This window comes from Euleptes europaea, chromosome 7 (genome assembly GCF_029931775.1).
Source record: "Euleptes europaea isolate rEulEur1 chromosome 7, rEulEur1.hap1, whole genome shotgun sequence".
Classification (NCBI taxonomy): Eukaryota; Metazoa; Chordata; class Lepidosauria; order Squamata; family Sphaerodactylidae; genus Euleptes; species Euleptes europaea.
The window spans coordinates 92,410,324-92,437,103 of NC_079318.1; the positions used below are offsets into that span (position 1 = coordinate 92,410,324).

The 26,780-nt window shown below is 47.9% G+C and overlaps 2 protein-coding genes across 2 annotated transcripts; both read right to left on the reverse strand.

The window, feature by feature from the left end:
• Positions 1 to 3,162: 3,162 nt before the first annotated feature.
• FLAD1 (flavin adenine dinucleotide synthetase 1) lies at positions 3,163 to 13,890 on the reverse strand. Its single transcript, XM_056852347.1, has 7 exons — positions 13,699 to 13,890; positions 11,696 to 12,455; positions 10,444 to 10,591; positions 9,324 to 9,422; positions 8,068 to 8,257; positions 4,928 to 5,001; positions 3,163 to 3,298 (listed from the first exon to the last, which is right to left on the reverse strand). The coding sequence occupies exons 1-7, from the start codon at positions 13,867 to 13,869 to the stop codon at positions 3,163 to 3,165; spliced, it is 1,578 nt and encodes a 525-aa protein (XP_056708325.1). The 5' UTR covers positions 13,870 to 13,890.
• Positions 13,891 to 21,639: 7,749 nt separating this feature from the next.
• Positions 21,640 to 26,147, reverse strand: CKS1B (CDC28 protein kinase regulatory subunit 1B). The gene is made up of 3 exons (XM_056852346.1): positions 26,044 to 26,147; positions 23,550 to 23,677; positions 21,640 to 21,762 (listed from the first exon to the last, which is right to left on the reverse strand). Exons 1-3 carry the CDS (start codon positions 26,100 to 26,102, stop codon positions 21,710 to 21,712), a joined length of 240 nt encoding a protein of 79 aa, XP_056708324.1. The 5' UTR covers positions 26,103 to 26,147; the 3' UTR covers positions 21,640 to 21,709.
• Positions 26,148 to 26,780: the final 633 nt, after the last annotated feature.

Consider the following 26,780-nt stretch of genomic DNA (forward strand, 5'->3'; position numbering starts at 1 on the left):
ACAGTCATGCTAGGAAAAGCTGAGGGCAGCAGGAAAAGAGGAAGACCCAACAAGAGATGGATTGACTCAATGAAGGAAGCCACAGCCCTCAATTTGCAAGATCTGAGCAAGGCTGTCAAAGATAGGACATTTTGGAGGACTTCCATTCATAGGGTCGCCATGAGTCGGAAGCGACTTGACGGCACTTAACACACACACACACACAAACATACATATATGGATGTAAGCTGGCTAATGAAGAAAGCTGATAGGAAGAAAATTTACTCATTTCATTTGACATGTGGTGTGAGAGAAGAGTTGTAAGGACACCGTGGACCACCAAAAAGACAAAAAGTCAGTTCTAGGTCAAATCAAGCCTGGATTCTAAAATGACTAATCTATCGATAGTCACATCAAGACAAGACTCGACTCACTGGAAAAGACAATAATGCTAGGAAAGGTTGAAGGCAGAAGGAAAAGAGGAAGATCTAACAGGAGAGGGGTTGACTCAGCTGCCGAAGCCACGGCCTTTAGTTTACAAGACTTGATCAAGGCTGTTAATGATAGGACATTTCGGAGGTTTGTATACTGAAATAATTTTTTTAAAAATTAAAAGACCGACGAGGCAATATCAACGCAAGAGTGAGCAATTCTTGAACAATAAACTGTATATATTAAAAAAAATAATTCACAGGGTTGCCATAAATTGGAAGCAGCTTGATGGCACATAACACACATACACTATGTATTAGCGTGTCAATCATGAAGCCCCGTGGCACAGAGTGATAAGCTGCAGTACTGCAGACCTGAGTTCTGCTCACGACCTGAGTTTGATCCCGACGGAAGTCCGTTTCAGGCAGCCGGCTCAAGGTTGACTCAGTCTTCCGTCCTTCTGAAGTCGGTAAAATGAGTACGCAGCTTGCTGGGGGTAAAGGGCGGGTGACTGGGGAAGGCAATGGCAAACCATCCCGTAAACATGGTCTGCCTAGGAAACGTCGGGATGTGACGTCACCCTGTGGGTCAGTAATGACCCAGTGCTTGCACAGGGGACCACCTTTACCTTTACCAATGTGTGAACTGTCCAGAGGGACATCAGTGGTTTGGTACCAGGATATCTGAAGGGCCCTTTGCGTGGGTGTGAAGTGCCGTGTGAAGTTGCAACCAATTTATGGCAAGCCAGTAGGGTTTTCAAGGCAAGAAACAAACACAGGTGGCTTGCCATTGCCTTCCTCTGCATAGCAACCCTGGCGTTCCTTGGTGGTCTCCCATCCAAGTACAAGCCAGGGCCGGCCCTGCTCAGCTTCCATGATTTGATGAGAGCAGGCTAGCCTGCTCTATTTAGGTCAGAGCACAGTTCTCATATCTCCAGCTAAAAAGGTCTCAAGGGTCATTTATGCATAAGAGTTTTACCTGAGGTTCATAGCTGGCTGGACCCACACTTTCCTGTTGGGAATCTCTGCACCAGCAGTCTCCAAGCTCAAATCAAGTCCCTTCCCCTTTAAATGCTGCTTTGTGATTGGCTTACTTCGCAGAGCTCACTGTGAGAGAAGATTTCCCCCCAAAACCCCAATTGCCGCATAAAAAAGCATTTTAAGAACAAAAAATGGAGCAATCTGAAAGAAAGGGGGAGGAGAAATCCAAGCCAAAGTTTTTAAAAGCCTTTGTTTTGCTCAGAAAGAGCTCTCAGGAAGCAGGAAGTATTTGAATCCCCACCTCTGGACATGCACGTGCATGAAGAAGAAGAGTTGGTTTCTATAGGCCAACTTTCTGTACCACTTAAGGGAGAATCAAACGGGCTTACAATCACCTCCCCTTCCCCCCCCCCCACAACAGACACCCTGTGAGGTAGGTGGGGCTGAGAGAGCTCTAAGAGAACTGTGACTAGCCCAAGGCCAGGCTGAATGTGTAGGAGTGGGGAATCAAACCCGGTTCACCCGATTAGCCTCCGCTGCTCATGTGGAGAGGGGAATCAAACCCGGTTCTCCAGATGAGAGTCCGCTACTCCAAACCACCACTCTTAACCACTACAACATGCTGCCTCTCATGGAAGTGCATTCTGGCCCCCTCCACGAAATGTGGTACCCCCCAGCCTCCCCCAAATTATGTGGACGGAACCCTAAATGAATACACTTTGTGGAACTATACAGAGTGTTAAACTGAACGTGCAGAGGCAGGGGCTCGGGGGTACAATTCCCCCACTCCCAAGTCCACTTATTGCCCGAACATTTCTACATTGTGTGCCCCGGCCTTCTGACCCTATGAAGAAAAAAGGCCTGCGTTCAAATCCCCACACAGCTTGACGGGTGACCTCGGACTAGTCGCTCTGTCTCGGCCCAGCCTACCTCACAGGGTTGTTGTGAAGGAAAAACTAGGAAAGGGAGATTGCTATACTTCCCCCTGAGCTCCTGAGAGGACAGGCAGTGTTATAGAGTCCAATTGCCACAGCAGGCATTTTCTCCAGGCAAAGTGATCTCTATCGGCTGTAGATCAGGTGTAATAGTGGGAGATCTCCAGCTAGGACATGGAGGTTGGCAACCCTACTCGGGACGCAATGCACGCTCTTGTTTGCCGCTTGCAACTCACGTGGCCGCGGCAGATCGTGGTACACAGCAGAGTTGTATCCTGACTAAATGGGAAACTTCCACCAGTTCCCTTTCCCCTGCAGATCGCCATCCCCGCCGTGCCCTTCATCAGGATCTCCTCTCCCCTAGATGTAGCATTTTGTGAAGATCAGTGGGGCTGCAGTAGGACAGGGGAAGCAAGAAACTTTCCGCCAGTGGAAAATTTAGTCTGAATCACCCGATGTATTAAAAAAATGCAGTAAATGTAATGCCTAGACTGGACCTTGGGTGAGGGAGCACGAAACCCAAGAAGGCGATGCTGGAACTTGAATCGACAGGATTTACTAACTTGGCCCCTGGGCCTCATTTAATGCAGGGGTGCAGCGTGCATAACCTCCTACTCGCTGTCGACGTGTGGGGCAGCCCCACAGGCCACTGCTGGGGCCAGAGAGGCTGCGGAAAGGCATTCCAGTATGCATACGTGGAGGGGCACTGACGCATTTCACCTTGGGCCTAACGGGCCTGGCCCGGTCCTAATCGTACTCTAGGAAGGCTTTGGGCCTGGTTAGCTCTCCCTGGCAGGCCAAGAGCTGCCGGGGCAGCCGAGGCCACCCCGAAGACATCAATGGCGGGAGGTGCGTTCGTCCTCTTCGTTCTCCAGCTCGTAGGCCGGCCGGTAGCATTCCCGTCCCCGGGCGTCTGTGTAGCGCAGGGCCGGGTTCTTCCGCGTGTTGTTCATACTGCCCAGCGAAGTGTAGCTGCCGAAATTGGGGGAGAAAGAGAAAGAAGGTGACCCACAGGAAGCTCTCTTTGGTATGCCGCTGAGCAAGAGTGTTGTTTCCAAGGAGACTTGAGAGTCAGTGCTGAAGCCCATTTTATCTTCACAACAACCTAACGAGGTAGGCTAGGCTGGGAAGAGACTGACTGGTCCAAGGTCCCCTAGTGGACTTCGCAGCAGAGTTGGAATTTGAACTCAGATCTTACCAGTCCTAGTGCAGTATTCTATCTACTACATGACACTACCCTACATAAGAACATAAGAAAGGCCATGCTGGATCAGACCAAGGTCCATCGAGTCTAGCAGTCTGTTCACACAGTGGCCAACCAGGGGCCTCTAGGAAGCCCACAAACAAGACAACTGCAGCAGCATCCTCCTGCCAGTGTTCCCCAGCACCTAATATCACAGACATGCTCCTCTGATCCTGGAGAGAATAGGTATGCATCATGACTAGTATCCATTTTGACCTGTAGCCATGGATAGGCCTCTCCTCCATGAACATGTCCACTCCCCTCTTAAAGCCTTCCAAGTTGGCAGCCATCACCACATCCTGGGGCAGGGAGTTCCACCATTTCACCATGAATTGACCTCACCTAAGCTTTGACCCCGTAGTACTTGACTTTGGACACCTGGGTTCAACTTCCTGCTCAGGTCCCAGGGATGTCATTTCGCCCATTCACAATCTCTCAACTAAACCTACCTCGCAGGGCTGTGGTGAAGATTTTAAAAACTTGGTCTACTATGCTGTGGCGGGTGGACAGTAGGACATGGAACTGGGCCCAAGCCCCTGCTCGGGTATAAAGTTCGTTGGCAGTCCTGGGGCCAGTCATGACCTCTCCGTCAAACCTACCTTACAGGATTGTTGTGGAGACAACACACTGGGAAAGCCTGTGTGTTACTCTGAGCTGTATAAAGGAAGGACAGGATACAAAATATGACCTTTTCCACAATTCTGACACGGAGCGGTGGGCGCAGGCACAAAATGGCGGGCGGAGTCTGCCAGGGTGGCAGCTACATTTTTACAAATCTACACAGCCAATAAAATCTCCAATGGCCAATCAGAAGGGGTGAGGGGCTGCGGCTCCGTGGTAGAGCATCTGCTTGGCATGCAGAAGGTCCCAGGTTCAATCCCCGGCATCTCCAGTTAAAGGGGCCAGGCAAGCAGGTGATGTGAAAGATCCCTGCCTGAGACCCTGGAGAGCCATGGGGAGGGGCTGTGGCTCATTGGCAGAGAATCTGCTCGGCACGCAGAAGGTCCAGGTTCAATCCCCGGCATCTCCAGTTAAAGGGACTAGGCAAGTAGGTGATGTGAAAGACCCCTGCCTGAGACCCTGGAGAGCTGCTGCCAGTCTGAGTAGACAATACTGACTTTGATGGACCGAGGGTCTGATTCAGTAGAAGGGAGCTTCATGTGTGTTCAAGTCCTGCTGGGCAAAAGCCCCATCTGGCCAAGCCCACTTTCTAAAAACACTTGGCAGGCACCAGGGAAGGTGTTGGCGGGCACCGTGGCGCCCATGGGCACCATTCTAAGGACCCCTGGATTAAATACTAGAGCCTTACTCCTGCCTCCTCACACCCCTTGAAAAGCCCCATCCGTGTGCTTACTTACCCCTTATCATAAAGGATGCAGTAGGGGAGATGCAGGTCGCGTAAGAACTTCCAGATATCCCGGTATGTCCAATCCTGGAGGAGGGGGGGGGAAGAGAAAGGATTTTTTAAAATCAGCAGGTCTGGGGGTATTGTGCTAACCCCAACCCCCAATTTATGAGGGTTGCCAGCCTCCAGGTACTGCAAAACAATTCACAGTGCGATACTAGTTGGCTATGCAAAAATAATCAACACTAGGCTCAGTTCTACACATATATTCAAAAGGAGACAGTCAATACAAAAAGTAGTGCAAGCAATATCTGCAAGTGAGCGATAGTCAAACAAGGGAACGTCGTACAACAAGTATCAAAGAACAAAGTTAAAGAGCAATATATACAAGAAATCTATGTCTAATGTTTCCCTTTGAGTCCTTAAGACTGTCCTATTATGATATCAGTCTTTGTAAGAGCTGGTCCAGGAAGTGGAAAAGATTCCTGTAGATTTTTATAGGGTCCGTGTCGGGAATCAGACTCTTTAATCCGCTGGCCGCGTGCTGCAGGAAATTCAAACGAGGACCAAGCTGGCACTTAATGTAAAATGGAAATGTCTTCCAGGTAACAGACGCTTTCACCAGTAATGGCTTCTTCAGCCTTGTTACTTTGTTAATGCTACATAGTAGTCTGTGAGTTGATTCTTGCCTGTGTAATGGTCACTTGCGCGAAAGCATAGATAGATTTCTTGTATATATTGTTCTTGGACTTTGTTCTTTGATACTTGTTGTACTATGATCCCTTGTTTGACTATCGCTCACTTGTAGATATTGCTTGCACTGCTTTTTGTATTGACTGTCTCCTTTTGAATATATGTGTAGAACTGAGCCTAGTGTTGATTATTTTTGCATAGCCTCCAGGTACCAGCTGGAGATCTCCTGCTATTACAACTGATCTCCAGCTGACAGAGATCAGTTCACCTGGAGAAAATGGCCGCTTTGGCCATTGGACTCTATGGCATTGAAACCCTGCCCTCCTCAGGCTCTGCCCCAAAAACCTCCCGCCGGTGGCAAAGAGGGACCTGGCAACTCTACAATTTATGCACTGAGGTAACTCAAGTTCCAAAATGCTGGATCATATCACCTTTACCAATGAAACGGATTTTGTTGCTTTCCCCGCCCAACTTATTTTATTCTTCAGTTTTATTTATTTAATCTGAGGTGGAAGGGACCGCCAGGGTCATCTAGTCCAACTCCCTGCCAAGGCAGGAACCACAGCTATAATATCCCCAACAATTAGGTATCCAATCAATACTTTGAAATCCTTTATAAATCTTTTCTACTTTGTACTTCATGAGATGCCTTGTGTGCCTTTTGTAGAAGGAGAAGAAGAAGAGTTGGTTTTTATATGCCAACTTTCTCTACCACTAAAGGCAGAATCAAACCGGCTTACAATCACCTTCCCTTCCCCTCCCCACAACAAACATCCTGTGAGGTAGGTGGGGCTGAGAGAGCTCAAAGAGAGCTGTGACTAGCTCAAGGTCACCCAGCTGGCTTCGTGTGGAGGAGCAGGGAAACAAATCCAGTTCACCAGATTAGCCTCCACCGCTCATGTGGAGGAGTGGGGAATCAAACCCGGCTCTCCAGAGGCGGGAGATAAATCTCCAGCTCAATACATACAATGCCAACAGTCCCAGGGAGAGCTGGAGAGTTCTGTGAGGGGTTGACGGCCTGAAATCTTATTCGCTTCCCTGCTTCGCCCGCTGCGAAGTAACCGCTGTTGACCAACCAGTTCTTCCTTCAAAGTAACCGCTGGTCAACAGACCAGTTGAGGTTTGACAAACGGGAGTTTAATGGTTAGGAGAATCTCTCCACATTTTTGGAAGGAGAGGGCCATCGGAGGCTGAGGAATTTACCACCTCCCCAGCTGAGCCAAGAAGGCTGAGGCTCACAGCAGCGGCCGAGTTGGTTCTCTTCCCCTGGCATGCCCGGAAGAGCAAGCCGTTGGGTGTCAGCCAAAGAGAAAGAGCCAAACGGCTCTCGGATGTTAATTTGTGGCCGCGGCCTGTGGGAGGCAGGCTCGCAGGCCAAGAATTAGGGTTGCCAGGTCCCCCCTGGAAGGGGGGGAGGGGGAGGTAGGATTGCCAGAGCCAGGTTGGGAAACTTCTGGAGATTTGAGGACGGGCCCTATTTCTTGATTACTATTCCAGACTTCATGAGTACTTCTTGACTACGAGATATCGATAATTGTATTTATGGCTGCAGTACTACATCCCCTCATTTAAGAGGGAAACACACATGAGGATTAGTTTTCCATGTAGATGGAAGCCTAAAACAGAGGAAGAAGTTTTGCAGTTATATATTTTAATATACCAGCTACAACAGCGTGGTGTAGTGGTTCAGAGCGGTGGTTTGGAGCGATGGACTCTGATCTGGAGAACCGGGTTTGATTCCCCACTCCTCCATGTGAGTGGCAGAGGCTAATCTGGTAAACTGGATTTGTTTCCCCGCTCCTACACACGAAGCCAGCTGGGTGTCCTTGGGCTAGTCACAGCTCTGACAGATCTCTCTCAGCCCCACCTACCTCACAGAGTGTCTGTTGTGGGGAGGGGAAGGGAAGGCGACTGTAAGCCAGTTTGATTCTCCCTTAAGTGGTAGAGAAAGTCGGCATATAAAAACTGACTCTTCTTCTTCTGACCATCGGAGGTCGCCTCGCTCTCCCCCTGCATTTCCCTGTGTTTTGCCTGCGTTTTCAAATTTGAGATAAAACAGGTCCCAGAAAATGCGGGCAAAATGTGGGGAAACACAGGGGGAGATCGAGGCGACCTGTGACAATCGGAAACGGCACGCATAATTCAAACAAAACCCAAACGCATAATGCAAACAAAACAAAAACAAAAAGGGGTGATGTCGAGTGAAACAGCCATTCATAAAAGACCATACAGTCCACCCTCCAAAGCAGCCGTTTTCTCCAGGGGAACCGATCTCTGTAGTCTGGAAATTACTCAAATTCCAGGAGGTCCCCAGGCCCCACCAGGAGGTTTGCAACCCTACAAGGTTGGGGTTCAGGACCTCCACGTGAGGGCAGCAAACTCCGCACACGGAAGCCCCTTTAAGATAACACATACACCCCCTCTCAGCCCACACAAATGCTTTCCCCCCTCACCACCCACCAGGAGAGGGTTGACACGCATATATGGGGGCCAGTCGGGGTCGGTCATGTGGAAGGGCGTCAAAGTGCAGGAGTAAGGGTCGGTCCGCCGGGTGCCCATCAGCACGGCCTCCAGCTCCGGCTGCTGCAGCTTCAGGTCAGCCAGGGCCTGCTTGATGTTTCCATGGACCTCGCAGACACGGAGGTTATACCTGCGGGGGGGGGGGCATAAGACCACATCAGAAGGTGTGCGGGACTCAGGAGTGCAAACCAGGAACCTTGTGCCTGCATGTGGAAGAAAGAGGAGGAGGAGGGGGAGGAGAAAGAGGAGGAGGAAGAGAAGGAGAAAGAAGAGGAGGAGGAGGAAGAGGAGGAGGAGGAGGAGGAGGAAGAGAAGGAGAAGAAGGAGGAGGAGAAGGAGAAGAAGAAGAGGAAGGAGGAGGAGAAGGAGAAGGAGAAGGAGAAGAAGAAGAAGGAAGAGGAGGAGGAGGAGAAAGAGGAGGAGGAGGAGAAAGAGGAGGAGGAGGAGAAGGAGGGGGAGGGGGAGAAAGAGAAGGAGAAGAAGGAGGAGGAGAAAGGAGAAGAAGGAGGAGAAAGAGAAGGAGGAGGAGGAGAAAGAGGAGGAGGAGGAGGAAAAGGAGAAAGAGTAAAAGAAGGAGAAGGAGAAGGAGGAGGAGAAAGAGGAGGAGGAGAAGGCACCCTCCTCTATATGATGGCCCTTCAAGTACTTGAAGATGGCTATCATATCACCTCTTGTGCTATGGGTCCGTTCTTTCTGGTCAGTTCCAGACTTCTAAAATCCTACTTCATTGTTTATTGAACGTCCCATCCTGTCGATTGGATGGACTCACTATGTGTAATCTGCCCTGAGTCCCTGTGAGACAGGTGGACTATAAATAACATAAACAAACAAACAAACAAATAGATGAGCCCCTACCCTCAGGGTAGATAACACAGTCAGACACGCGTTGAACTGACTCCAAAGCAACTTGGGAACTTTATGTTAATGAGTTTTTTCAGCTAACAAAGCAATTTCCTGGCTCAGTGGTAGAGAATCTGATTGGCATGCAGAAGTTCCCAGATTCAGTCCCCGGCATCTCCAATTAAAGGGACCAGGCAAGTAGGTGATGTGAAAGACCTCAGCCTGAGACCCTGGAGAGCCGCTGCCAGTCTGAGTAGACAATACTGACTTCGATGGACCAAGGATCTGATTCAGTATAAGGCAGCTTCATGTATTCATGTGTTCCTAGCCCTTGGAACAACGCCAACTGCTCATACCGCTCGGCCGTGACTCCGATGAACTGCTCCACCTCGGGAAATGGGGAGATGGTACATATATACAGAGCCTGCAGCTTCTCCGTCCTTTCCGGGTACCGCCTGCAAAGGAGACGTGAAGCCACTTAAGCATCAAGCAATGTCTGGCTGAACCCCAGAGGCAATAACATGAATGTTCCCATTTATTTGGGGAGGGTCTGTGGCTCAGTGGTAGAGCCTCTGCTTGGCATGCAGAAGGTCCCAGATTCAATCTCTGGCATCTCCAGTTAAAGGGACCAGGCAAGTAGGTGATGGGAAAGACCCCCTGCCTGAGACCCTGGAGAGCTGCTGCCTGTCTGAGTAGACAGTACTGACTTTGATGGACCAAGGGTCTGATTCAGTATAAGGCAGCTTCATGTGTTCATGGGTTGATTAAAAAAAAATGGATATCCTGCCCACTCCGGTTGTCTTTGGAGACCCTGCTTCTGAGGCGCCAACCATCTGAGACCAGGCGGGTGGCAACCTGAGAAAGGGCCTTCTCGGTCAAGGCACCGAAACTTCGGAACTCCCTCCCAAAGGAGATTCATCTGTCCCCTCTACCATTGCCTTCCACCAGCAGGTGAAACCTTGTTTGTTTGTTTATTTATTGGATCTTTATCCCGGCTATTCCTGACCGAAGTCGGGCTCAGGATGACTCACAACCAGAACAAGTTCAGCGATACAACTAAAATACAATACATCATAATAATACAATAACACTATAATTAAAATCTATTGTATAATCCTAAAAATAAAACAGGCAAAAGACCAGGGAAGTCCAGATGGCGCCTTTTATGCTAGTACTGGCGGCAGAACAACCAGGTGAGAAAGGCGGCATAGGCAGGAAGAGGGATGGGACCGGGAGGTAGGGCTGCCAACCGCCAGGTGGTGCCTGGAGATCTCCCGCTATTACAACGGATCCCCGGCGGACAGAGATCAGTTCGCCTGGAGAACATGGCCGCTTTGGCAACTGGTGTCTACGGCATTGAAGTCCCTCCCCTCCCCAAATCCTGCTCTCCTCTGGCTCCGCCCCAAAAACCTCCCACCGGTGGCGGAGGAGGACCCGGCAACCCTACCGGGCATGCAAAGGGGAGGGGCAAAGCACCTCTGGACAGCGGCATGGAAGAGGTGTAACAAGGCTGTGCAGTCCTTCCCGCCGTTGAACCCGATGCAAAGTTTCGACAGGGGATACCGATCCAGGGCTTCCACGATGGTCTGGACCGCCGCTGCCACCTTCTGGCCAAGTGGAGAACCTGCAGAGGGGGAGAAAGGGTGAAAAGCCCAGTTTGTGAGAAGCCGTCGGTATTATTTTTATCTATTTGTTAAGGTTATTTATAGTCCGCTTTTCTCACTTGGAGGCCAGCGGGTTCACAGAGTGAGTCAATACAATCGACCGGATGGGATATTCAAGAAAGGGTGCGATAGAATTGGGAGAGCAGAACCAACCGGCAGTCTAAAAACAGAACCGAAGCAAAGCATAAGCAGTAACCTGATATGTTTAACAATGCAAAAGTTATAGTCGGATCCTAGTTTCAGCAAGCTATGCACAGTCACGCAATCCAGAGTCCCTAGGAATTTATCCAAGTAACTTTGCGAATCATACAACAGTCGAATGGTAGGAAGAAGATGGCGGAAGGAAAATATCATCTGTCCATTTTGGGCAATTATAAATGTCATGGGCAGGGAGCATTTCCTGTTGGCAGCAGAGGATAGGACTCACGATATCGGGTCTAAATGATGGGCAGAAAGGTACCAGCTGGATATTAGGAAATCGTTTTTACAGTAAGAGTTGTTCGACAGTGGAATCGGCTCCCCAGGGAGGTGGTGAGCTCCCCCTCACTGGCAGTCTTTGAGCAGAGGCTGGACAAGCACTTGTCAGGGATGCTCTAGGCTGATCCTGCATCAAGCACAGGGTTGGACTAGATGGCCTCTATGGACTTGATGACCCTGGTGGTCCCTTCCAACTCTATGATTCTATGAATTAACAATAATTTATAATATTATAATAAAAGTAAAGGTAGTTCCCTGTGCAAGCATTGGGTCATTACCAACCAATGGGGTGATGTCACATCCTGATGTTTACTAGGCAGACTATGTTTCCAGAGTGGTTTGCCATCACCTTCCCCAGTCATCTATACTTTACCCCCAGCAAGCTGGGTACTCATTTCCCCGACCTCGGAAGAATGGGAGGCTGAGTCAACCTCGAGCCGGCTACCTGAAACCGACTTCTGTTGGGATCGAACTCAGGTCACGAGCAAAGCTTTTGACTGCAATACTGCAGCTTACCACTCGGCACCACAGGGCTCTTATGCAAGATGTAATAAAGCTAAAAACAAAAACAAAACACTTTACCCTACCTGACTCGGCAAGTGCGTACACATCGATGGCTGCCCGAGAGACAGGGTCTGCGATGAAAGGCACCACGGAGCCCTTCGGCAGGTTCTCCATGAGGAACGCATAGGCCTCCTCTAGGTGACTCTCTGACTCCGAGTCCAAGGTGAGCTTGACCCGGAAGTAGTTGCTGACCCAATCTGGGTAGGAGCCCAGGCTCGTGCGGCGTCTGAAGAGGCCGTAGGCCCGGTCGAGTACGGGGGCGATACGGGTCTCGTCCGCGTCCACGTAGATCTCCCGGGAATGGAAGCGGGCTTGCTCGTTGCGGAAGAGATGGCAGAGACCCTCGAGGGCTCGCTCCATCAACGCTGGAATGCCCGGGAAGACGTAGACGTTCCGGACGCTGATGAGGGGGTACTTGAAGGCCTGGCCTGTTTTCTTGTCGACGCCGTAGTTGAGGAGCGATGATTCGGGGACGCGGGCCAGCTTCATCTCGGGGCACTCGGCGTCCGTCTTGGCGAAGAACTTCTCGACCAGGCCGACCATCTCCGGGTGGGGGAAGACTTTCTCCCCGAAGGCCTGAGCCACGGCCTCGAAAGTGACATCGTCGTGGGTGGGGCCGATCCCACCCGACGTCAGAACATAGGTGAACTTGCGGGAAAAAGACGAGATCTCGGCGGCGATGGCATCCACCTCGTCGGGGACCACAGAGATCTTGTCCACCTTCACGCCGAGCGAGCGAAGCTTCTTGCACATGAAGAACGAATTTGTGTCCTGGGTGTATCCCTGCCAAAACACAGAACCGTCAGGGCTGCTACTAACCTACCAATTTCTTTCTTTTCTTTTTTTAATAAGTTTTTAATTTTTTCCAGAAGAATAAAAGGAGTGAACATAAAAAAGGGGGGAGGGGGGATTACATTAATGCATCAAAAATCTTATATCTACTGTTCAATTATATTTAATATGTGTATATACACATTTAATTCAATTCAATTACATTTAATATGTGTATATACACATACACACTGGGTGTGAATATACCTCATATATAGGGTTTCCAGGTCTCTCTTCGCCACCGGCAGGAGGTTTTTGGGGCAGAGCCTGAGGAAGGCGAGGTTTGGGGAGGGACTTCAATGCCATAGACTCCAATTGCCAAAGCAGCAATTTTATCCAGGTTAACTGATCTCGATTGGCTGGAGATCAGTTGTAACAGTGGGATATCTCTAGCTACCACCTGGATAGGGTTGCCAGGTCCCTCTTCACCACTGGCAGGAGGTTTTTGGGGCAGAGTCTGAGGAGGGTGGTGTTTGGGGAGGGAAGGGATTTCAATGCCATAGAGTCCAATTGTCAAAGCGGCCATTTTCTCCAGGTGAACTGTTCTCCATCGGCTGGAGATCAGTTGTAATAGGAGATCTCCTCCTAGTACCTGGAGGCTGGCAGCCCTACTTATGTCCCAGTTCAATCTCTAACATTTTACAGTATAATGTATTTGTTCCAGGGATGTGACATCACCCCATGGGTCAGTAATGACCCGGTGCATGCACAGGGGACTACCTTTACCTTTTATGTTTCTATTAAGCTTAAACAGAAATACATTTTAATAACACATTTGCAATATTATCCATATCAAACTCCTCTTAGCTTATGCTGTTCTCACGTAAGCATAATAAAGCCTCCAATTTTTTAAGAAAAATTATTCTCTGGGTCTTTCATTTACTAGATTCGTTCGTTTCGCCAACACGGCATATTCTCCCCAAAACCTACCCATTTCTACAACTTTATGCAGACTGCAAAAACCTGTACAAACCTGCATACAGCGTGGTGTAGTGGTTAAGAGTGGTGGTTTGGAGCAGTAGAGAACCGGGTTTGATTCCCCACTCCTCCACACGAGAGGCGGAGGCTAATCTGGTGAACTGGATTTGTTTCTCGCTCCTACGCATGAAGCCAGCTGGGTGACCTTGGGCTAGTCACGCTCTCTAAGCCCCAACAGCCCGGCCCACTTTCCAAAAACCCTTGGCAGCCACCGTACCTTCAGGATCTCGTCCCCGATAATGATGATCCCAGCCGTCACGGCTCCGTCTGAGGAATTCGCGCCAGCCCTGGGACGGACGTTGTTGCTCTGTGCCGCCATGGTTCGGAGGTGCCCGCTCTGCCCTTGAACACACAGAATGCTCCTGCACACACCAAACGTCCGGAGCATCAGTGTTGGGCACCTGGAATTTGCCAGCTCTATACCCTGTGCCGGGATGGCCCCATGGCTGGCACTGAAGAGGAAGGGGAAAATGCAGACATTCTTATCAGGACGGTGTGACCCTAAGCTTATTTACAGTCGTGGAAGAAAAAAAGGAGGGGAATAAACCCAACCTAAAAACAACCGCTTTACAAGGTTGATACCTGTACATATAGTATTTGAGAGACTTATACTAACCAGTATTACAAGAACCTATTATACCAGATGTTTGAGTAATTGGGAATAGAATTTTCAACATATACACATGCCAGGTTGGGTCTGAACCGTTTGTATTTGTATTCATTAATGTATTTCTGTAAATGTGTGCAGGTTTAACAAAGGGTTTTAATTAACCACTGATGAGGGCCCCATAGGCCGAAACACGTTCGGTATGTGGTTATAGTTATCAACCTCAGGAAATGCCACTGTGCTATTTTAATGCTTTTAAATAATTTTAACTTTTATATAGCGCTTCTAATAAATTATACTTTCAGTATTTATACATAGACCTATATATATTTTCTGTTCACCCAACCTTGGGTACCCAGCCTAAGCTTATTTACTCAGAAGTTTAAAAAGAAACTTGCAAACAGCCATCTTGGTGGTAGAAAGCACCATCAAGTCACAGCTGACTTATGGCAACCCTGTAGCGTCACTGAGAGCCAGCGTGGTGTAGTGGTTAAGAGCGGTGGAATAATCTGGAGAACTGAGTTTGATTCCCCGCTCGTCCACATGAGCGGTGGACTCTAATCTGGGGAGCCGGGTTCAGTTCTCCACTCCTCCACACGAGCGGCAGACTCTAATCTGGAGAACCAGGTTCGATTCCCCACTCCTCCACATGAGCGGCGGACTCTAATCTGGGGAGCCGGGTTCGATTCACCACTCCTCCACATGAAGCTTGCTGGGTGACCTTGGGCTAGTCACAGTTGTCTCCGAACTCTCTCAGCTCCACCTACCTCACAAGGTGTCTGTTGTGGGGAGGGGAAGGGAAGGAGATTGTAAACCACTTTGAGACTCTTTAAAGGTAGAGAAAAGTGGGGTCTGCTGCTATGCCATGGGTCTGCAATTTATGGCTCCAGAGAGCCATACATGGCTCAGTGCAGAAACAAATAAGGCTTGTCGGAAAAGAAAATATTTAAGAGAAGATCTATTGGAGGGGTAGGCAGGGCGCCAGAATAATCAGTACACAAAGGGAACGGCAGGCAAAGATTTCTCGGAGACCCAAGGCTTCGTAGAGCTGCTTTACACAAAGGGGAATGCGAGAGGTGAACAGTTGTCCATGTGCAAACCATGTGCAGATGGCAACAATCAGGGTTTTGGTTGCAGAAACGTATTGGATTTTTAATCCGCATGTCAATTTTCAGTTCTGTTCAGCTGTTTATTTCCAGTTGTGTAAACAGGCTTTGTTATACTGGCTCTCCGTTGCATTCTTGTTCTGAATTTTAATGCAGTTTGGTTCTTCGATTATTTTCAAATTTCAACACCTTTATTGGCATACCATCAAGCAGTCGAGGTTCTTCGATTTAAAAAGTCTGCAGACCTATGCCGGCTGGGCCATGAGCAGTCATCAAGCGACCAATTTCCTTTTGACTGGAGAGGAACCAACCCGGCTGGCCTCACGCAGGCCACATTCTCCCAGCCTCAACCTACCAGCTGCAGATTTGTTTTATTTATTTATTAAAACATTTATAGCCTGCCTTTCCTCTTGCTTCAAGGCAGCTTAATAATAATCCCCTGCTAAAACAAAAGGTAAAATAACAAGCCCCAAATCCCTCCCCCCCTTAAAAGATGCCAGCCAATTCACACCCCCTCAAATGCCCTGGCAAACAGGAAGCCTTGCAGGGCCTCCTGAAGGTCTCCAAGGAGGGGCCCCCATCACCTCTTCAACGGCCAGCGTGACGTAGTGGTTAAGAGCGTTGGATTCTAATCTGGAGAACCGGGTTTGATTCTCCACTCCTCCACATGAGTGGCAGACTCTAATCTGGAAAACTGGGTTCGATTCCCTGCTCCTCCACATGAAGTCTGCTGGGTGACCTTGGGCTAGTCACAGTTCTCTCCGAACTCACTCAGCCCCACCAACCTCACAAGGTGTCTGCTTTGGGGAGAGGAAGGGAAGGAGACTGTAAGCTGGTCTGATTCTCCTTAAAAGGGAGAGAAAGTCGGCACATAAAAACCAACTCTTCTTCTTCAGGGAGCCCATTCCACAGAGCCGGAGTCACAATGGAAAAAGCCCAGGCTGGGCTTGATGGGCACAAAATGGGCCTTCCTTGCAGGACAGTTGTAAGGATTGCAATCCGATATGTGTGGGGCACTTTCGGCACAGAAAGCACTATACAAATGTTAAGGATCTGGGATGTTGCTATGCAAAGCTCAGACATATACAAGAACTGTGATGGTCATTTCCCCCCATACCTAGTTATACAGATATAAATAGAGATTTTTGCCAACAAGGGACATTGCTTCACAACCCACACGCTAGTTCTCAATTTATTTCTTGAATTTAAATCCTGTCTTCTTTCCACTAGGGAATGTAAGGCGGCTTTCACAGGAATGCCAGGCGGAATCGAAGTCAGCCAGTGACTCAACCCAGCCCCACTTAGCTTCCACAAGGGGCCGGTCTGAGTAGACAATACTGACTTTGATGGACAAAGGGTCTGATTCTGTATAAAGACTCCAACAGAAGGTTCCAGGTTCAATCCCCGGCATCTCCTGTTAAAGGGACTAGGTAAGCAGGTGATGTGAAAGACCCCAGCCTGGGACCCTGGAGAGATGCTGCCGGTCTGAGTAGGCAATACTGACTTTGATGGACTGAGGGTCTGATTCAGTATAAGGCTGCTTCATGTGTTCATGTATAAATTAAGCTTTTAGAGGTCGACTAATAGCCTGTCCTACCATGGAGCAAAACAGGATCATGGGCTCCAAATGGCTGTCAAAGGCATAGCCGCACAGCAGGAGACCATAAGTTGCCAACCTGATTTCCAGCCAGGGAGGAACATTAACAATTTGAGATATGCCGATGATACTACATTACTGGCAGAAAATAGCGAAGACTTGAAATGATTACTGCTGAAAGTTAAAAGAGAAAGTGCCAAAGAAGGGCTACAGCTGAACATCAAGAAGACAAAAGTAATGACTACAGGAGAATTACACAACTTTAAGCTTGACAATGAGAAACTTGAAATTGTTGAAGACTTGCTATTCCTTGGCTCCATCATCAACCAAAAGGGAAACTGCAGCCAAGAAATCAAAAGGAGATTGAAACTGGGAAGGGCAGCCATGAAGGAGCTAGAAAAGATTCTGAAGTGTAAAGATGTGTCACTGGCCACCAAGATTAAGTTATAGAAAAGAGCAAGAGTCCAGTAGCACCTTAAAGACTAACAAAAATATTTTCTGGCAGGATATGAGCTTTCGTGAGCCACAGCTCACTTCTTCAGATACAGCTAGAATGTGAATCTTTAAGTAGAGGAGAGTGAATTCAGACAAGCATTAGTATGTAAATATTAAAAGTATGTAAATGTGAATAGCAGGCGTGATGGGATTAGGTGTGGTATGCAGAAGAGTCTGTGATATCCAGGGGAGAGATGGGTGTGGAGAAATCAGCATTGGTAATGAGCTGTGGCTCATGAAAGCTCATACCCTGCCAGAAAATATTTTTGTTAGTCTTTAAGGTGCTACTGGACTCTTGCCCTTTTCTACTACTGCAGACAGGCTAACACGGCTACCCACTGAAGATTAAGTTAATTCATGCCATCGTATTCCCTCTTACTATGTATGGGTGTGAAAGCTGGACATTGAAGAAAGCAGATCGGAAGGAAGTAGGTTCCTTTGAAATGTGGTGTTGGAGGAGAGTGTTACGGATACCCTGGACTGCCAAAAAACCAAATCAGTGTGTTATAGATCAGATCAAGCCTGAACTGACCCTAGAAGATAAAATGACTAAACTGAGGCTGTCGTATTTTGGTCACGTCATGAGACGACAAGAGTCACTGGAAAAGACAACAATGCTAGGAAAAGTTGAGGGCAGCAGGAAAAGAGGAAGACCCAACAAGAGATGGGTTGACTCTATAAAGGAAGCCACAGCATTCAATTTACAAGATCTGAGCAAGGCTGTCAAAGAGAGGACATTTCGGAGGACTTCCATTCATAGGGTCGCCATGAGTCGGAAGCGACTTGACGGCACTTAACACCCAAACACACAATTTGTTACAAAGTAGGGACCTTTGTTACAAATGCCAGCGTTCAGGCCTGCACGAATACGTTTTTCCTCCGCCCAACCCGCCCCCCACCCCCTAAACCTTATGGGAAGGCCACCCTTCACTTGAAAGGAAGGCACCCTGCACATGCTCAGAGGCACCCTCGTTTCCCGTGATTGCAGACGCTCCAGGAATGATTGCTTGGCCATAAAACCCGCAGCTGAGCTTCGCTTAGCTCAAACTCATCTGAGCATCTCTTCTCCCCCCCATCGTCTCCTCTCTTCCTTCCTACTTACCCACCGTCCAAGCTCAACGAGGCTTGAATCTCCACCCACTCCCAGCCTTGCTTTCCTATTGGCTGTTCCAACCATCGCGCCCCTCACCGATTGGACACCAAGAAAGGAGGGCGGGGAAACTAATGCCTATTTGAAACATATGATTGGTCACAGGATTTCGTCCGTACCCGCCTGTTGGCTCTTTGGCCAGGAGGAAGAACATCCCGGGAAAACTACATTTCCCAGCAGGCTTTTCAATATAAGACCAAATCACATAAGGAGTGCAGTCATGAGCGTCAAAGTCTTCTACGGGTGCAATTTGGAAGATTAGCTAAAAGAGCCAAACGCGCTCGTGTATTTTATGCCTTATACCGAAGTGGGCCTCGCGCCTGCCCTTTATCATTAAACAGTGCAAAGAAGCTCCATACAGCTTCTCTCTCCCTAGGGTTGCCAACTTCCAGGTACTTTGGGAATTCAAAATAAAGGCACTAGCAAAAATACACCCAATAAGGTAACTACAATGCAAAATTGCTATTAGAAAAATATATTGAGAATAAATTCTTACTAACACAACCTCAGTTGAGCAGATAGAAAAAATATTTTTACAAGTGGTCTACATTAGACCCAGTATGACGACGCCTATTTTTCTATCTGCTCAACTGAGGTTGTGTTAGAAAAATATATTGAGAATAAATTCTTACTAATAGCAATTTTGCATTGTAGTTACCTTATTGGGTGTATTTTTGCTAGTGCCTTTATTTTGAATTACCAAAACTCCTGAGTAGCACTTGTAGCCGTTTTTGACTACTAACTTCCAGGTACTAGCTGGAGCTTTCCGGCTATTACAGCTGATCTCCAGCCGATCGAGATCAGTTCCCCTGGAGAAAATGGCTGCTTTGGCAATTGGACTCTATAGCATTGTAGTCCCTCCCCAAGCCCAACCCTCCTCAGGCGCCACCCCAAAAACCTCCCGCTGGTGGCGAAAATGGACCTGGCAACCCTATCTCCTTGCCACACGTCAAAAACCAGCATTGACCTGCTAGCTTTCTAGGCCCAGGTATTTTGTTGCATGGAGGAGCATTCAGTTATGTGAGCCACACAGGCTGCAGTGCAGCAACCCAGGCCGTTATCAGTGAAGCAATGTCCTTAGTGGCCTGGCCAGCCTGGTGTAGTGGTTAGGAGCTCTAATCTGGAGAACCAGGGTTGGATTCTCCACTTCTCCACGAGTGGTGGACTCTAATCTGGTGAACTGGGCTGGTTTCCCCACTCTTACACATGAAGGCAACTGGGTGACCTTGGGCTAGTGACAGTTCTTTTAGATAACTCTCTCAGCCCCACCTACCTCACAAGATGTCTGTTGTGGGAAGAGGAAGGGAAGGAGATTGTAAACCAGTTTGATTCTCCTTAAAACGGTAGAGAAAGTCTGCATGTAAAAACCAACTCTTCTGTAGATGTGGCCACTTCAACCAATCATCCACTTAAGCTGAAGCAACCTCTCAAAATATTTTAATCTCCCTCACTTATGGCACACTCATTGCTGGTTCTTGAATTTAAATTTGCAGTTTAATTTTTTTAACACATTAGAGGCTTTTAAATTGTGTGCAGGATAACCTAATCAGGGCTTTCTCAATGGTCAGATGAGGCACAAAGATGATCTTCACATGAACCTTTATAGCCACGTGGGAATCTGAATGCAGGTCTCTCTAGCCTTTCACGCAGAAAAAAGGTCTCTGACTATTGAGCTAGGACTCCTCCCCACCATAGAAAGCTGCCCACATATCCCTTTACTGGCCATTTTTAATAGGCAGTTACTTTCCAACAAGTTTACCGTTCAACACTTGCCCCCCCTAATGTATATTTTAAAAATGTAGGAGAATAAGGCAGTTTAATGAACTGCACCACTGTGGGCAGGTGGGTCTTTGAATAAAAATACACCACACAAAGTAGCAGGAAACATTCCCAAAATGTAAATACATCCCTGAGGTCTAACATTGTACAGTCCAAAAGGCTAATGAGGTCTTGGGGTGTATCAACAGGGCATAACATCCAAATCACAAGATGTCATAGTCCCACTGGACACAGCATTGGTCAGGCCGCACCGGGAGTACTGTGTGCAGTTCTGGAGGCCTCGCTTCAAAAAGACGGAATGGAGCGGGTGCAGAGAGCAACAAGGATGATCAGGGGCCTGGAGACCAAGCCCTATGAGGAAAGGCGGAGGAAGTTGGGAATGTTTAGTATGGAGAAGAGGAGGTTGAGGGGAGACATTATTGCTCTTTAAGTATTTGAAAGGTTGTCACTTAGAGGAGGGCAAGGAGCTGTTCCTGTTGGCAGCAGAGGATAGGACTCGCAATAATGGGTATAAATTACTGGCAGAAAGGTACTGGCTGGACATTAGGGAAAGTTTTTTTTTTTTACAGTAAGTAGTTCTGCAATGGAATCATCTACCTAAGGAGGGGGTGAACTCCCCCTCTCTGGCAGTCTTCATGCAGCAGCTGGACAAACACTTGTCAGGGATGCTTTAGGCTGATCCTGCATTGAGCAGGGGTTTGGACCAGAGGGCCTGTATGGCCCCTTCCAATTCCACGATACTACCTCATTCTCTCACAATCAGATCCAAGACCCTTGAATTATGGCTGCTGGGGATTGAACCTGGGATATCCCCCATATTTTTGCTGTGTCCTAGAGTTTTTAAAGAGACACATCACCATCTCTGTGTAAAGATCTGGCAAAGTGATTTGGTCTGAAGTCCTCTCTTCTAGCCAGAGAAGTGATTAGCTGTTCTGCTCATCAACAGCTCACCAAACCTTCAACCTGCACATAATTAGCATTTAAGCAACAAACAGGATTTCCCCAGGATTTTGTTTCAAGAATAAAAGACAGGCGAGGTAAAATCTTGATGCTTTATTGAAAGAGCCTTAAGAACAGTCATATATAGAATATCTTTAAAAAGTTCCAAAAGGAGAACCTGAAATGAGATTTAAAACACACATATTAAAAAGAAATGAAACCAGAGAAACACACTGAGGAACTCCCGGATTTAAAAATCAAACTGGACCCACTGTGTGAAAAAGCAGCAACCTTCAGCTGTGAAAGGCAGTGTCAAAAAAATAATAATTTGCATTTCAACTGTTATGAAGTCTGTTTAATCAGCCAATTCAGTCCCTTTGGATAGACGGTTGTTCTGAAGTGAGGAAAGCCAGGCACAACGTGGGTCTCATCCAGGGGCGTTCTCTCGACAGACGCAGCGAAAGATTTGTCAAACTTTTAAAAAACAGAAACACAGGGCTTTAATTTAAAAAGGTGCTTGTATCTAAACCTTCCGAGGAACGTTGACCCCACGAGTCACTTTTCTGGCTTCTTTGGCAAGGGTCTTCGGAAAAGCAGGATATGAGGCTCTGTAGGGAACAGAGGAAACGGCATGTTAAAGGCTCTCAGGCAGAGTTCAGGGCCTGGCCGTCCAGCACACTTTGGATTTCTCCAAACATATTCCAGGCAACAAAGAGCCACTATACAACCACGACTACGTTCACAAGTTTGGCTTCTAATGCCCAAGGCATCCACCAACTTCTGACAAATCCCAACCTGGTTTTCACAAGTTTCTAGCCCACAGTGCTGCAATGACTGCTTTCATTTGGTGCAGTGGTTAAGAGCGGTGGTTTGGAGTGGTGGAGTCTGATCAGGAGAACCGGGTTTGATTCCCCATTGCTCCACATGAGTGGCGGAGGCTAATCTGGGGGACCGGGTTGGTTTTCCCACTCCTCCACATGAAGCCAGCGGGGCGACCTTGGGCTAGTCACAGCTCTCTTCAAGCTCTCTCAGCCCCACCTACCTCACAGAGTGTCTGTTGTGGGGAGGGGAAGGCAATTGTAAGCCGGTTTGATTCTCCCTTAAGTGGCAAAGAAAGTCAGAATATAAAAACCAACTTTTCTTCTTTTTCATTCTGTAAGTAGAAGGGTCTGGAAGAGGCTTCTCCGGATGAGATTTTTCCAATATACATGTGTCCCTGGCCCTCTTTGCAGATTCCAGCTTACGCAAAGGAGATACCTTGTTTATATGCAACTGTGACTTGGCTCAAGCAGCTTCTTGCTTTAGTGGAGATGAAGGTCTCTCTGCTTGTGCTCCAAGATTAATATTATTTTGCCAGATTAATCACATCCCTATGGGTGGCATAACTACAATGAGAAGGGCTGCTCCTGTGGACTGGCATCTTTATTAACAACCAGCTTGTGATTCCACCTACAGAAGAGGAATAACATCCAAATCACAAGGTGTCATAGTCCCACTGTACTGGTCAGGCTGCACCTGGAGTACTGTGTGCAGTTCTGGAGGCCTCACTTCAAAAAGGATGTGGACAGAATGGAGCGAGTGCAGAGAAGAGGATGATCAGGGGCCTGGAGACCAAGACCTATGAGGAAAGGCTGAGTGACTTGGGAATGTTCAGTCTGGAGAACAGGAGGTTGAGGGGGAACGTGATTGCTCACTTTAAGCGTTTGAAGGGCTGTTACTTAGAGGAGGGCAGGGTGCTGCTCCTGTTGGCAGCAGGGGATAGGTCTTGCAATAATGGGTTTAAACTATGGATGGAAAGGTACTGTCTGGATATTAGGATTTTTTTAAACGGTAAGAGTAGTTCTGCAGTGGAATCGGCTGCCTAGGGAGGTGGTGAGTTCCCCCTCGCTGGCAGTCTTTAACCAGTGGATGGACAAACACTTGTCAGGGAAGGTCTAGGCTGATCCTGCATTGCATGGGTGGTTGGAGTAGATGCCCTATATGACCCCTTCCAAGTCTATAACTCTGATTTTTCTTTCTCAAGGGAAGATGCTAGAATCTGGACCATATTGCCAAGGGCCTGAAAAAAAGACTGCCAGACTCAAACCCATGTAGCCTTAACATTTTACGTCAACGCATTAAGCAGGGAGTTGGACTAGATGGCCTGTACGGCCCCTTCCAGCTCTAGGATGCTATGATTCTATAAGATCAAGTCTTGTTTGGTGTTTCAAGTCGCTAACGTGATGCTGTCTTTCCTTGCCCCTCAACAGGGAAGGGTCAAATGGCCTCGTATCCTACCCAGATTTCCCGTTCCTCCAAGACCAGGTGTCGCTCAGCATTCCCTGCCCTACAGCAGAGTCTCTCTCTCTCTCCTTCCAGCCTCCACTTACATCAAAAGATGGCCCCCACAACCCACCTGGCTCGTGGATCATGTAGTGAACCCATCCCTGGCTCTGCTGCACACCAAGATTCCTCCATTCTGACTCAGACATGAGATGGGTCTTGGGAACCAGCTTCGCAATGTCTTTGGGCAGCATCACATGCCTGCGGCAAGAGCAAAAGCAGAGAGGGTTTGAAATCAGCAGAAATGGAGTGAGACACCCTCCCCAAACCTTTTGTGCCCTATCGAACCCAGATGCATTTCCTTTACTTGCTTATTTATTACAACCTGCCCATTGTAAACAGGGATTAAGACCAAAACAAGAATGGAAGCTTAACACATTCAATAGACTCAGCTATGCAAGAATACACCTCAAGTGCATGAAGGAAAGCAACATGAGCTCTTCTGAGGGTTGTGAAGAGCCTCCACCACCCAAAGCACGCAACAGGATCTTTAGATGTTTGCGCCACAGCGGCACCAGCATTGCTCACTGTGATCGTATAGGGTTGGCACTGATCTTAGAGCCTCTTGAGTCAGAGGAAGACTCCTTTTGCGAGTGGAAGAACTGCTGTTAGTGGAACAGATCTATGGGATCTAATGGTTAGGGTTAGATTCTAACCCTTTAAGCACAAGGGGCAAAGCACAAATGGGCAAAAGACACAAATTGGGACCTGCAACTAGTTAGAACTGTTGGTTTCACATTATCTTTTATTACCCAATAGACTGCAGGCCTCCACAGCATCTTCCCATGCTCAGTAGACCTGCTCAGGTAGCATAGATCTAGCAATGTATGAACCAGGACAGCTAAATGTAACCTTCACATTCAGAAGCAATGTATCACTGACTACTAAATCCTTAAGGCAAAAGAAGAAAATCTGCCTTTGTTCTATCTTACTGGCTACTAGATACCAAATGCAGCACTAAAAATTAAATTTGGTTCCAACTTATTGTGGGGAATAATCTTTTAAAAATTTAATATTCAAACCAACCCACAAAGAGCTTCATTAGAAATACCCAAGCTCTACTACTAGGAGAGTCTTTCCAAAGATTTCCAGACATACACCCCACACACACTCCATACTTCAATAGGGGAAAACTACATATTTATTTTTCACTTTTAAAATCTTCCTTTCTCAGAGATTCAAGGCAGATTACATAAGCCTTGTTCACAAGTTTCAGTGAACTAATGTACAACCCATGTACAGTATACTTGATTTTTCTTTATACTGTACATGCATTATGTTACATTCCACACCTGTACAGATGAAGATGTGACTGTAACCATGTATTCGTCCCCAGTTTCATTTGTTGTGGACGCACACTGGCTCTTCCTCACAAACAGATGTACATGTGCTCACCATAACATTTGACTCGCTTGAGACTCAGTGAGAAAGTGGGACTATAAATAAACACGTGAACAGAGCTAAACTGTAAGTCAATGAAATCAATTGGATGAGACATCTGATAAGCAACATAACAGGACTAGGATTACATGTGTCATTCTGAGTTCCTTGAAGAAATCCTTAAGATACAAGAAGGAAATCTGCCTTTGTTCTATCTTATTGGCCACTAGATACCAAATGCAGTACTAAAATTTAAATTTGGTTCCAACTTATTGTGGGGAATCTTTTAAAAATTTAATATTAATTTAAAACTTCATTAGAAATACCCAAGCTCTACTACTAGGAGAGTTTTTCCAATGATTTCCAGACACGTACCCCCCCACACACACTCCATACTTCAATAGGGGGAAACAACATATTTATTTCTTACTTTTACAATTTTACACTTGAGACTCAGTGAGAGACTATAAATGAACACGTGAACAGAGCTAAACCGTAAGTCAAAGAAATCAATTGGATGAGACACCTGATAAGCAACATAACAGGACTAGGATTACATGTGTCATTCTGAGTTCCTTGAAGAAAAGGATAAAAATATACTAATTTATATGAGTAATAAGGTATAAGTTTATTATTATACATTTCTTCATGGAGATTACCCCTCAAATGTGTACCTTCCCTCCAGTCACTCACATATAAACGACATTTATAATTTCATTACACAATGCTGAATTGTACATAGGAATAGCCGTTGCAGATCACATGAGAGGTCCATGAAGTCCAGCATCTTGTTTCACACACTGGTCATGAGGGCCAAAGCCTCTCCACCTCACTCTCTTTCCTCAGCAAGTGGCATACAGAGATAGACTGCCTCTGAACGCAGATGTTCTACTGCTAGGCAACTATTAAAGAACTTAGCAGACTTTCGATTCACAGACCGAGTCCAGCGTCCTATTTTCCACAGATCGCCCCCCGTCGTTACCCCCCCCCGGTGGCATTCAGAAGTAGACTGCCTCTGGCCCTGGAAGCTCCATTTCGGCACTTCCTAGTCTAAAGAGGCCACTCGGAGCTTCGAGGGCGTTGCTATAGCAACCACGGCCGCCCCCTTGGAACCCCAATAACGTCACCTTCCCCGCTTTCAGCTCCCCACCAGGCCACGCCCCCTTGGGCTCCAGCCCGCCTCTCACCGGTACTCGAACTCCTCGTCGTCGTACTTGTCCGAATAGTAGATCTGCTTATGCGACATGACGACAGCGGCCCCTCGGCACGTATCCCGGCAGGCCCCGCGAGAGCGACCACCGAACGAACGAACGAGCGCGCCCCGAACCTCTCAGAAGAGTCCGTTAGAGGGCTGGGCGGAGTCGCGCGAGCCGCCTCACACACTCCCTCTCCCTCGCGCACTCTGTCCCCGCCCCCCGACCGTCCAACCGCCGCTTTCAAACGCCACCGCCGGTAGCGCTGATTGGCGCTTGGGGCGTTACGTCACCGCCCCTGCGACGTCCCGATTGGCCCCCCGCCTCCCTTCTTTTTAAGCGCGCCCACTTCTGCCTCAGAATCCTTCCGATTGGCTCGAAGCCTAGTTCACGCGCGCCTCCCGATTGGACAGATTAGGGGAAAAAAGTGGGGCACGAGAAAAACAGGCTCCGATGAGTGGGAAGGTGGAGCGAAGTCTTGATGGGCGGTGCTTTGGAAGGGGAGGGGGAAACGGTGGGCGTGGCCTGTGTGACTGTCGCGCCTCTGAGAGGCCCGAAGGAAAAGGCCGGAAGTGGTTGGGTGATTGATAGACCGGGAGGAGTCAGGACCGGATGTGAATTTAATAAGAGGGAGAAAGCGGGTAAGGCTAGAGCGGCAGGCTCAATGCACTTCTGGTCTATGGTGTAATTTAATTACCATTATATTATTGTTAACATGGATATTTGCTGGT

What these genes read in the sequence shown, in the direction of transcription:
- FLAD1 (XM_056852347.1), bottom strand. Translation starts at nt 13,869, where the DNA reads ATGCTCCGGACGTTTGGTGTGTGCAGGAGCATTCTGTGTGTTCAAGGG. An exon ending in GTACGCACTTGCCGAGTCAG is followed by an intron (nt 10,592 to 11,695) that starts GTAGGGTAAAGT and finishes CCCCCTCTGCAG; the next exon opens with GTTCTCCACTTGGCCAGAAG. An exon ending in ATCGGAGTCACGGCCGAGCG is followed by an intron (nt 8,258 to 9,323) that starts GTATGAGCAGTT and finishes CCCCCCCCGCAG; the next exon opens with GTATAACCTCCGTGTCTGCG.
- CKS1B (XM_056852346.1), bottom strand. Translation starts at nt 26,102, where the DNA reads ATGTCGCATAAGCAGATCTACTATTCGGACAAGTACGACGACGAGGAG. An exon ending in GACGAGGAGTTCGAGTACCG is followed by an intron (nt 23,678 to 26,043) that starts GTGAGAGGCGGG and finishes CTCTTGCCGCAG; the next exon opens with GCATGTGATGCTGCCCAAAG. An exon ending in CTACATGATCCACGAGCCAG is followed by an intron (nt 21,763 to 23,549) that starts GTGGGTTGTGGG and finishes TGTTCCCTACAG; the next exon opens with AGCCTCATATCCTGCTTTTC.